A 12919-nucleotide genomic window follows, 5' to 3' on the forward strand; every position below is an offset into this window, starting at 1 on the left:
CTATCACCTTCATCCCCTCCCCCACTCACCCATTGTACTCTATGCTACTTTCTCCGCACCCCCACCCTCCTCTAGCTTATCTCTCCACGCTCCAGGCTCACTGCCTTTATTCCTGATGAAGGGCTTTTGCCCGAAACGTTGATTTCGAAGCTCCTTGGATGCTGCCTGAACTGCTATGCTCTTCCAGCACCACTAATCCAGTAGACTTCTTAGCCAATCCAGTCCTGCAGCAGGAAGGCCTGTCCCCACTTGAAGCTGGCAGCCAGTAAATGCAGCAACCACCCAGAAAGGTACAGCCACAACTGAAAACCATGAGCAGAAAAATGGCAAGATGGTTTTTTTTAGCCAGGTGTTCATGGGGTGCAGGTGACAGCCATCAACAGCAGCTACAAATATAGCCACTTCTGACCATGCAGCAGTGTATTTGTAGGTTAAGTCCAGAGGTATGGATCCTTTTCTCCTGAAGGACAGTAAGTTTATTGAGTACTTTTTGTAGGGATTTAAAATTTTTTGGGATGTTAATTCGGGTACGGCTAGTAAGCTGTCGGTGCTCTGGGAGACTGCCAAGGCCTATGCAAGGGGTTTGATTACTTCTTACTTTGCGACCCGGAGGCGGCAGAGGGGAGAGCAGCAGTGTATGCTTGCAGCCCAGTTGAAGGCAGTCGAGAGGGCATACTTTGATAGGCCGTCTGTGACCAAGTTGCAGTGGATTACAGCCCTCAGGGCTGATCTGAGTTCTGTGCTCACCCAGACAGCAAAGAGGGAGATCTCCTTTGCAAAACAGAAGTTATTCGAGTATGGTGATAAGCCAGGTAGATACCTGGCATATCTGGCCAAGCAAAAGAGTTCTCCCTAATCTATCACATCCATCAGAGAGTGTACTGGTATTCTTACTTACGATTCCAAAAGGATTAATGCGACATTTAGGAAATTCTATTCTGAGTTGTATCGGTCAGAGGGCTGTGAGGACAAGTTGGCAAAGATGGAGTCCCTTTTTAAGAAGTTGGGCTTTCCAGGTGTAGCAGGTGTCCCTTTTGAATGCCCCTCTGACAATCCAAGAGATAAAGGAGGCGGTGAGACAGCTCCAGAGTGGCAAAGCACCAGGCCTAGATGGATTTCAGAGCGGGTTTTATAAGGAATTTATAAATATGTTGGCCAGGCCAATGTTGGACATGTACGATTATTAGTACAGTCAGGACTGCCTCCCATCCTCTCTGACAGAAGCTAATATCTCCCTTATTCTCAAGTGAGGAAAGCCCCAGAGGACTGTGCTTCGTACAGACCCATCTCGCTGCTAAATGTGGATTTTAAAGTTCTGTCAAAAACATGAGCGCTGAGGTTGGAGAAAGTATTGCCTTCACTTGTAAAGGAGAATCTGACAGGTTTTATTAATAGTCACAGGTCATCTAACAGCATTAGAAGAGGACTGAATGTGATTCAGGTGTGCCAACAGAGGTCAATTCCAGGCTTGGTAGTCTCCCGAGATGCAGGGAAAGCATTTGACGGGGTGGAGTGGCATACCTTTTTTATGTCCTGGAACAGTTTGGCCTTGGGGAATCCTAAGGCAGCGGTTATCACTAATAACATAAGGGCTGATAATTTTAGTATTGGTAGCGGTGAAAAGGGTGCCCTCTCTCACCGCTGCTGTTTATATTGAGCCGTAGACAAAGGCTATCCAGAGGGGCCCCAATATAGCTGCTCTGGAGTTGGGATCACGGGTGCATAAAATCAGCCTTTATGCAGACAACATTCTTCTTTAGCTAACTAAGCTGATAATATGTGTCCCATTTCATGCAGAAGATTAATTTATTTGGCTCTTTCTCGGGGTATAAAATCCATGTGATGAAATCAGAGGCTATACCTGTGGGGGGTTTTGTCAGGTGGAGTACCCAATCTTATGGGTAGAATCCAATTCCCTTTCAGGTGGTCACAGAGAGGCTTCCTGCACTTAAGCATTTTTATCACTCCGGCCTTTGATCAATTATATAAAGCTAATTTTGTGCAGTTGTTGGAGAAGATAAGACAGGACCTTCAGCATTGGGAGGCTCTACCAATATCTTGGTTGGGTAGAATAGCTCTGGTTAAAATGAATGTTCTTCCTTGTTTATTATATACCATGTGAATGCTCCCTCTGATGCTACCAAGGCAAGCGTTACAGAGGCTTAACAGTTGGCTTGGTTCTCTCATCTGGTGTTGCAGGCTGTCCTCTAATTAAGCTTGCTAAATTTCAATTTCCACAGGGATGGTGTGGGGGGGGGGGGGGGGGGGGGGGGGGGGGACTTTCCAGATTTCAAGAAATATCAATGAAGTTCCCTATTATCCTATGTGAATGATTAGGCTTGTCAGGACCCAAGGTCAATATGACTGGACAATGAGGGCTCCCAGACAAAATGCCCCCTTATTAATTTGTTGTTTATGGACAAGATGAGGCCTGTCATGGAGCATTGCATGAAGAATAATGTGACGAAACGAGGGCAATTTATAAAGAATTTGCCTTTTTACTCCCATAGTGGGATCGATGGATTCTGGCTTTAGGTTCTGGGAGTCTAGTGGAGTCTCCTGTTTGGGAGACTTATTTGAGGGAGAGGTCATGATGTCTTTCGATCAGCTGAGCCAGAAATATGAATCATCAGTAGGGGCCTCTTTTGTTTTTTTTCAGATCGGGGACTTTATACAGAAAAGACTACATTATTGGTTAATCCCTTTAAGTCTGAATTGGAAAGGAGAGTACTTTGGTTCACAGGAACTCTCTCGATCAGTTCCCTCTACCATTTATTAAGAGATAGTGTCTTGAAGGACCTTGAACGGCTGTGTGGGATCTGGACTCAGGAATTAGAGATGGAGATCTCGTCAGAGGCATGGGAGGATATTTGGAAGAATGTGAGGGAGATTTCAATTTGTAATAGGATGCAGGCTATGCAACTGAAGGTTCTCCACTATAAGATTGTCATACTATTTTATAGTAATTTTATAATTTTGTAAAAAATTCAAAACTTTTTCAATAAAAAAACAGCAGCACACTTGCCCCCATCTATAACCCAACTTAAGTTCCCTGTGATTAGGGCAAATCAAGGCTAACTCACAAACCAGGGTGCTCAATTTTCTCAGTCATGAAGACAATTAACTGGTGGATTGAGGCTCTTACATTATCTCAATCAATCAAAAGGTCCTTAATTGGTGGTGGCTTGGATCTTCCTGACCTGAACATAGCTGCCAAGGTGGTGGAAAGAGGTGGGTAGATCTTTGGTGCCAACCTGCTGATTCCTATCACCTTCCCCATCGCTTTAGAATGAGTAAAACAGTGCCCGATGGTAACTTTAAATGCCCCTTCCAATACCTCACTTATCAATTGCTGAGAAACATATGAGTGAATTCAATGGTGGATTGCCTTCAGAACTTCCTCTCTCTCAATGGCTGAGTCTTGACTTTGAGGCCATGTCCAAAGAAACCATCTGAGATGCCTTGGATACATCTGCTCCCATCAAGCCTTATTGATTTAAGTCTGAGTTATTGATAGTGGCGAAGGATGTCCATATGAACTGTTCAACAGAAGGGAGGCTGAACTTTGTTAACCATTGGTTTATTACATAGTAATTATTAGGGAATGACATTGCATCAGAATTACATGATAATCTCTTGTGAGGCCTCAGTCTTAAGAGTTATGACACATTACTGTTCGGCCAAATGGAACTCAGCAGTTGGAAAGTGGAATGTAAGATATGTCAACTCCTCTGGGAACAGTCCTTTATATTCTGATGGGTGGAGCTCAACATGTGATGGCAAATAACCCTTTCAGGTACTAACTGACTTATACAAAAAAAACTCATCTCTGTGCCTGACTGGAACAGGTTTAAAATAGCATGGGTTTGTTTGAAAAAAAGAAACATTTTCTTAAACATGTTCATCTTGTACACATCAGGACAATTTGCAATAACATTTATATTGCGTGAGAAGAGAGTACTTATTGGTTAGCAACTTGGTTCTGATTGGTGTTGCCATGGAGAAAGCAGTAGTAAATAATGATTGACTGTTAACTGCCAGACTTTGGTTAAACTTTGCAGGTTAAATTAAACCAGGTAAATTGACTTTGATTGGTCTAGACACTGCCTGAGAAATGACCCAAATGACTTTTACCTACTATGTTGAATTGAAACGGGCAGCGTGTATACAAATATAATTTCTAGTTGTAAAGAAAGGGGCCTTGTATATTAATATATGTAGCTTCCACTTGCAATACCATTTCCATCTGCACCCACATCTTGAGCCTGACTGATGATTCCAAATCGGTTGTCAGTGGAATTCTTCTCATATTCAGAATTATCCAACAAATGTTGTCTATTTCAGAATCACATTGAATGTTAGACAGGTGTGTTGTGAGTTTTGTAAGTGTAGATTGTTTGGACACGGTCAGTACCTTGCTTGTTCTGAACAGCCAAATGGATTCACTGTTTGATATGAACCACTCATCTTTGGGGAGTAATGCCTATATTCCTATCTCTGCCACTAACCAGATGCTGCCAAGCGAACAAGATGTTCTGCCTATCACACAAATGAGTCATGTATAATGATTTTCAGAACCAGTATGATGCCAAGTATGCAGGCAAACATCCCAAAGATTGGCCAATCAGAATCAACCTGTCAGGCTTAAAGTCTTTCAGTAATACTCAAATTCTGTTCTGCAAACGAACCAGTAGTGTCGTATTTATGATACAAACCGAGCAAGGCAGAGATTGGAAATACATATCACACAACAGCAGGCTACGAAATCAGATCAATAAATCTCGTGAAATGTCACTAGGGAAAATAAAGCATCTATGAATACTTATACAATATGATAAAATCCAGCAGCTCATTAATGTCCTTTGGGAGATAAAGCCTGTGAGCCCTGCTCTGTTTGATCAACATGAGTGTCCAGACCAACATGACATGGTTGACTCTTAATAACATCTGGTGGTTTAACAAAAATTGTGAAATAATTACCAAGGGAGGGGATGGAGAATCATTTTCTCAGGGAACCAGGAGATGGCATTAAGTGCAGTCATTCCAGTGTCACCCAGTTCTCAGGTGTGAATGTTTGAAAAGTGACCATAAAGTGTGATCTCAATTGGCATGAACCTATCACCTAACATCTGTAGCAACACCTTTAAGCATAGGCAAACAGTTAATCCTGTTTGAGACATCCAACAGTACAAGGCATATACGCGGGGATTCTCTCTTTGAAAATATCAGCACATGAAATAACGGTACCTTCAGGCCTGTACTTTCTGCTGCAGATCCCTGGTCCACTCCTGTGATGTAAATTCCTAAGGCATATTCAGCACCACCTCGGATCATCAGGCCCAATGACTTCCCATCATCCAGGACAAGGTTTACCTGCACAATGGCAAAACAGAAAACTAAGGAATAGAGTGGAATAAAAGGCATTTCAGTTATCAATAGCCTGGCTATACCTGTGGAAAACATATTGATGGGTAATGGATTGTTATGTCTTGATGTATGTACCATTTGCAGGTTTTGAAAATCTACACTATAATCTGCTCAAATTCAGTATCCTTGCCCTTTTGTCTACCAGAATACTCCATTTGATTATAAAAGCACTGTCATTAAGCTTAATCTTCTCCTTAATGCACGCACAGTACATTTGGTGTTCTCAAACAAATTTTCTGACTAAAAGCCAGATTACTAATAATGGCAGTTTCATATGTGGGAAAGGACTCAATTGAAGCAAAACCCAGACCTTTGAAAAGTAAAGCCTCTGCTCTTTTATTCCAAATCATCCATTGATGGCTCGTTCAGCCTCTCAGATTGACAAACTGAAAATATATACTTCCAAACAATTAAATTCGACAAAATCAACCATTGGACTATAGCACAGTGCACAACGAAGGGATTGTGCAAGCTTAGCCCAGTATTCAACCACTTACCTGTTAAATTATTAGCAAGGGTTGCAAAAAGATACAGCATGAAAAAAATGGTAATTTTATCAAAGTGTCAGCCAGTATGTGTGAAATGTAACAGCCATATTTCATAATAAAGGAGCCAGCATTTCATATGTTAGGCAATGAGAGTAATTCAGAGCAGTGTACATGCACTTCATAGCTTCAGCTTCCTGTGCATTGCAAGATCCACAGTGATATCTGTGCAGTAAATTAATCTTCCATCAAGTTAGGAATTCTTTGGGCAATTATGTAATTTGCTTGTGCAATTTCATTTTTTTGTAGCTAGGCGTACGTTATATAAAGTGTGCAGTTTAACCTGAAGATTTATTGTATGTGAACAGGTCTTCTTTATTCGCCTAACCTTCTCCCACTACAAGAACACAACAATTCAAGGCAAGATAAAGTGTCATCATTAAAATAATTAAATAGACAAGGAGACAGTTAGAATTCACCTTTTGTGTTGGTGTTCACTGTTACCTACTGGATGTTGAGGCTAACTCTAACCCTGGACCCTGTCAATTTGATTGCATTATTCAAAGCAAGAATTGAGACCATCACAATTCTAAATAAATATCTGGCATTTAATGCAGTATAACAAATTGTATTTATATGGTACTTATAGAACAGCAAACTTCAGAATAACATTCATTAATAGAGTCATAGAGCCATACAGCATAGAAACACACCCTTTGGTCCAACCATTTCATGCTGAATATAATCCCAAACTATAAATGTCTCCTCCTTTCTTTGATTTAATTTTCAAATGTGACAATCAAAGGGGGATAATTTTACCTTCAGACATTTTTTTCATAGAAATTTCATTGACTCCCTACAGTGTGGAAATAAGCCATTTGCCCCAACAAGTACACACTGTCCCTTCGAACAGTAACCCACCCAAATGCATTCCCCTTACCCTACTACTCCACATGTACCCCTGACTAATGCACCTAACCTATACATTCCTGAACTCTATGGGCAATTTAGCATAGTCCAGTTCACCTAACCTGCACATCTTTGGATTGTGGGAGGAAACAGAGCACCCGGAGGAAACCCACACAGACACCGGGAGAATATGCAAACTCCACACAGACAATCACCCGAGGCTGGAATTGAACCCGGGTCCCTGGTGCTGTGAGGCAGCAGTGCTAACCACTGAGATCTCATGCCACCTATTTTGTGTAAAATAAGCAATAGTGGGTGGTCTACAAGATACATATCCTGTTATGGCCAACACATCTAGAGCAGCCGATCCAAAATGACTGATCAGAGATAGCATTAGAATCATAGAATCATACAGCATGGAAACAGGCCCTTTGGTCCAACTAATCCACACCAACCATGTTCCAAAACTAAACTAGTTCGATGTGCCTACATGTGGCCCATATCTCTCCAAACCTTTTCTATTCATGTACTTATCCAAATGCTTTTTAAACATTATTACTGTAACTGCATCTACCTTATCCAGAAAGATTACAGCAAAATTATTTTGCATTGCCTGCTAGTGCCATCAAACCGAACAACATATCCCATATCTCACCCCAATTCCTCAGACCTTGTAATATATCTTTTAAGTTTATCTTTTAAAATATTTATTGACTTCAGCTTTAAGACCTTGATGAATTCCAGTGGAATGTTCCACACCCAAAAGCTTCCCCTCAAAAAAACAATTCTCCTAACCTCTTTTAGCATTGTTTTGGCGGTAAAGCACCAATTGTAATTTTTTGGTTTTTTTATTAGTTTCACTAACCGGGGAAACATTTTTTCCTTATTTACCTTGTTAAAACTTCATAATTCTAAATATCTTTATCAGATCAATGAACCTTGTCTTTTAAAATGAACAGCGGCCCTAATTTCTCCTGTCTTTTTTCATTAAAAAAACCCCTTATCTCTGGTAACTCCTCCAAGCACTGCCTTTCCATACTATGTAAAATGGAACAGTCACAACTAGTCACAAAATTCTAACCAGGCTTAACAAATAGCATGGAGAGGTCTGGCATTAAGTTATTGGTTTTGAAATTGTTTACAAAGCCTTGAAATCCATACCGTCAGGACTTGAAATGCATGGTCTAATGCAAATGGATGGTGGAGACAAATTCAAAGCAGCCTTCCAAAAAGAATTGGATCAATCCTTGACTGAGAAGAAACATTGTCAGGATCTGAACTATAAGCAGGGGAAATATGACTATCTGGATTATAGCGACTATCTGTTAAAAAGATATATCCCAGATGACCCAATGGGCCAAATGGCCTCCTTTTGTCCTGCCCTATTCTAGGATTTTAAAAGTTATTTTTCTCAATTTAACTTGCCCTTCTCATGCATGTATCTGAACCCTTAGTCCTTTATATTTCTTAAGGTTCAGTTGCAACACTCCATGTCACTCTTTTAATTAAATTTCATCTTATATCCACCTATCCAACCAACTGAAACCAAAGGAAAATAATACAGATGCAGAAAATCTGAAATAAAAATCGTGGAAACAATCAGCAGGTTAAACAACAGAGAGAGAGAGAGAGGAATGAATTTTATTCTTCAAGAATGGGTAGTTTAGGTCAAGTTCATTTTTTAAATTACCTCAGGAATGTGGGCATCACTGGCTGTGCCAGTATTTATTGCCCTCCCTAGCTGCTCTTGAGAAGGTGGTGGGGTGAGTTGTGTTCTTGAACCACTGCAGTCCATTTGGTGTAATAAACCCACAAGGCCTTTAGGGAGGGAATTCCAGGATTTTGACACAGCAACAGTGAACGAACAGCAATATATTTTCAAGTCAGGATAGTGAATGACTTGGAAGAGAATTTGCAGGTTGTGGTGTTCCCACGTATCAGCTGCCCTTATCTTTCTAGGTGGAAGTACCTGTGGGTTTGGAAGGTGCTGTCCATGGACAGTTGGAGAATTTCTGCAGTGTATTTTATAAATAATACATACAGTTTGTGAATTTGATGCCAATATAGCGGGCTATTTTGTCCTGGTTAGTGTCAAGCTTCTTGACTGTTGCTGGAGCAGCACTCACTTAGCAAGTGGGGAGTATTCCATCTCACATCAAATGTTGACATTTTAATAATTTCAAATCCTGGCCCAAACCCACCTATTACTGGTTTAAATGTAATTGAATAGGGAGAGGTGTGGGTGGGAATAAACATTCTTCCTGCTCACAGGGGTTAGGTAACTCTTTTTAATATCTCTTTAAAATATATTTCTTTAAAAATTTTAAGGTAACAGATTCTCTCTCTTTTCCAACTGTGATGCAGGTCAGTCAGGTCTTCCAGCTCTTGGGAAACCTGAGAGTTTAAGGGAGATGAGAACTTTTTTTATTTCAAAAACATACTTTATTTATAAAAGTATCTTTACACACATACATAGTCACGAAAAGCAGTTCAGTTCTGTACAGCAGAATATAAAAATGACGAACAAACATTGGAGTTTGACTCTATCCAACAAGCAAACCCAAGGTATTTTTTATTTGTACAAGACAATATGAGAACTTCCACATTGAAAAAGTAAGTGCTTCTTCAGCACTGCTTTTGGGCCAGGAGTGTGATCTCACTGCCTGTCAAATAAATCTGTTTCCTACTCCATTTGATAAGGTCATTCTCCATGACTGAAATTCTCAGTGATCGTCCATCTACTTTTGATTGCTGACCACCATGTTGACAGTAAATGTGAACCCTACACCCCCTCCAATCACTGGACCCCTACTACTACAGCCACCCTGATCACAAACTCTGTAAGGCTCATCTTTACCCCTGTCTCTGTCACATTGGCTTTAATATTTCAGTCTCATCAGCAACAGTCCTTTGCAGAACACTTCTTAATGAACACCTCTTGAAAATCAAAGTTCAGAATATTCTTGCTATTCCTTTATCAATAGAGTTTTACTGCCTCCCAAGAATGCCTTTAAATTTTGCAGATTCATTGCCTTTCACAGATTTGTGCTGTGTGTTCTTAATTAGCCTGCGGCTCTTTACGTGTCAGTTTTTTAAAATTCTGAACTAGGATGTTAAGACCATTTCAAATGGCTTCTCCTCTATTATTAGCACACAGAGTAGTGTTAATCTTTTGGTGATTTGTCTGTCAAATGCTCATTAGCAGTGCCTTGTAAAATATTGCATTTCAAATCATAATGGACATGTCAAAGGTACATTTTACTTAATTCCATTGCAGAAGGGTAAAGGGTATAATAGGAGCATTATAAGTTTCTGCATATACAGGCAGATAAACTATTAATGACTTTGCTCCTTCCACATTGGAATTCAGATTCCCTGGCTGGAGACTGGATTCGATTGTGCCCAGTTTGACAGGGCCACTTGTGCTATTTTACTTCCAAGATGGTGTCTATACCACGCACACACCAACACCACAGTCTGACCACACCACATACCATTTGGGGAGCATTGACTGGAGGTACGTGATTTCGCAAATCAGAGGTCAATCAGTGTCAAACACTGAACTGACACCTTTGAGCTTATTACTTCACACTCTTTCTTAACCATGATCGCACACATGCTATCAGCAGCAGGAAAGACTGCCCACTTGCACCGGGTAAATAGATCTGAGGGTTCATCTCTACTAGCTCTTGCTGCAATTTGTCAGGGTGCTTCATTATTTCTAGAGTTGATTGAAGTTGCTGGTTGAAACTTACAGGTATGGCAGCAGGCATGGACACATTGCATGCCCATTCAATTACAGCCCGTCAAGGAGAATAAGCAGAAATGACACAGAACAGGACAAACTGATGGTGGAGGGTGATAGGATCCCTAGCAGTAGGCACTATCTGCCCAGGGTATTCAGGAACACATTCACCTACCTGAACCTCAGTGAGGAACATTGTGTAGACCCTGCTGCTTCATTAAGGATGTTTTAAACTGAAATCTGCCAATTTGGTGCAGGCAAAGAGAGTGATCAAGGGTCAGCATGGCCTGACAAGACAAGAGGGTCATCCCAGCAAACCATGTGAACAGAGACCAATAAACTGCTTTCCTAGATTTTTCCCTCCATCCCTGACACCAACATTCTTTTTTCATCTGTCTGTGATTGTCTGTATGTGTAAGCTGAGGGAGTTTTATAAGGAGGTTAGATTTTTTACAAGTAGATGAATGCCAACTTTGATTAATCTTTAACTTTTGTGATGACCCTGAGATTAGTAAGACTTGATTATCCTGCGAGGCTTGAAACTGGACACCATTTCCACACTCACAAAGAAGGACTCCAATTTCTTCTCAAAGCCCTGTAACAAATCATTGCCAGACCCCTCTGTGGAGCTTGGCATTGACGATAGATCTTCCATCAGGCTTGCAGAATCTTATTGTGCATAAACATCAGATGTCTTCTGCATCCACTACATTAACATTTGCAGCTGAAACTGAATACGTGGACAACCTTACCCTCTGCTGAACTGCCACATGAGTCAGCCATGGATGCAGGTCACTCACTGTGTGCAGACTCCACCTCAAGGTTATTGTCTATATTATGTACAGTGTCAGCATCTAAGCTGATCCTTTTTTTCTTCATAAACTTTGTGTGGAAGACCTCCTGGAATTGGTGGATGGATGAGATCTCTCCTCTTTGCTAACTCCTGCACTATGACCCCAATACATCATCAGAAAAGCTTGAAGTACACTGTCAGCCATCTTGCACCATCCTCCTGTCTTTCCCTGATGAGAATCAGTTTTAGAATGACTTCCAACTCCTGCTCCAGTCAGACTGTGCATCCAGTTTACGTATGCACCTTGGCCGTCAGGTAGTGCCACTGAGCTTTAACTCTTGCTATCCTTTTATGACTTTGTGACCCTTCCTTGTTCTATCAGTCATCCTCTTAGCCCTGACTGCCATCTGTGACCATTTACATAGTAGGCACCATGAGTATTGCAGCAGCATCTATGTGCAAAAGGGTAATCCTGTATTGGGGATCTATTAACTCATTTTCAGCCCTCATTCAACTTTACATGCCACACTATCCGAGCATAGTGGAAAAATTGAATTGCAGTCATAGAGTCATAGAGTCATAGAGATGTAGAGCATGGAAACAGACCCTTCGGTCCAACCCGTCCATCCCAACCAATCTAGTCCCACCTGCCAGCACCCAGCCCATATCCCTCCAAACCCTTCCGATTCATATACTCATTCAAACGCCTCTTAAATGTTGCAATTGTACCAGCCTCCACCACACCCTCTGGCAGCTCATTCCATACACGTACCATCCTCTGTGTGAAAAAGTTGCCCCTTAGGTCTTTTTTATATCTTTTCCCTCTCACCCTAAACCTATGCCCTCTCGTTCTGGACTCCCCGACCCCTGGGAAAAGACTGTGCCTATTTATCCTATCCATGCCCCTCATAATTTTGTAAACCTCTATAAGGTCACCCCTCAGCCTCCGACGCTCCAGGGAAAACAGCCCCAGTCTGTTTAGCCTCTCCCTGTAGCTCAGATCCTCCAACCCTGGCAACATCCTTGTAAATCTTTTCTGAATCCTTTCAAGTTTCACAACATCTTTCTGATAGGAAGGAGACCAGAATTGCACGCAATATTCCAAAAGTGGCCTAACCAATGTCCTGTACAGCCGCAACATGATCTCCCAACTCCTGTACTCAATACTCTGACCAATAAAGGAAAGCATACCAAATGCCTTCTTCACTATCCTATCTACTTGTGACTCCACTTTCAAGGAACTATGAACCTGCACTCCAAGGTCTCTTTGTTCAGCAACACTCCCTAGGACCTTACCTGCTTTCCCAAAATTCAGCACCTCACATTTATCTGTGCCTGTTATGCTCGCATCCAAATCATTTATGTAAATGACAAAAAGTAGAGGGCCCAACACCGATCCTTGTGGTACTCCACTGGTCACAGGCCTCCAGTCTGAAAAACAACCCTCCACCACCACCCTCTATCTTCTACTTTTGAGCCAGTTCTGTATCCAAATGGCTAGTTCTCCTTGTATTCCATGAGATCTAACCTTGCTAATCAGTCTCCCATGGGGAACCTTGT

At 41.4% G+C, this 12919-nt stretch overlaps 1 protein-coding gene across 6 annotated transcripts in view; it reads right to left on the minus strand.

Annotated features, from left to right (window-relative positions):
• Positions 1 to 12919, minus strand: part of whrna (whirlin a) — a 214512-nt gene that overhangs the window by 124847 nt on the left and 76746 nt on the right. For all 6 annotated transcript variants that reach the window (XM_043720018.1, XM_043720016.1, XM_043720015.1 and 3 more), the window contains one exon: positions 5248 to 5373. In XM_043720018.1, coding sequence (XP_043575953.1) covers positions 5248 to 5373 — 126 coding nt within the window. The remainder of the gene's footprint in view (positions 1 to 5247; positions 5374 to 12919) is intronic.

Source organism: Chiloscyllium plagiosum, chromosome 30, assembly GCF_004010195.1.
Source record: "Chiloscyllium plagiosum isolate BGI_BamShark_2017 chromosome 30, ASM401019v2, whole genome shotgun sequence".
NCBI classification, from domain to species: domain Eukaryota; kingdom Metazoa; phylum Chordata; class Chondrichthyes; order Orectolobiformes; family Hemiscylliidae; genus Chiloscyllium; species Chiloscyllium plagiosum.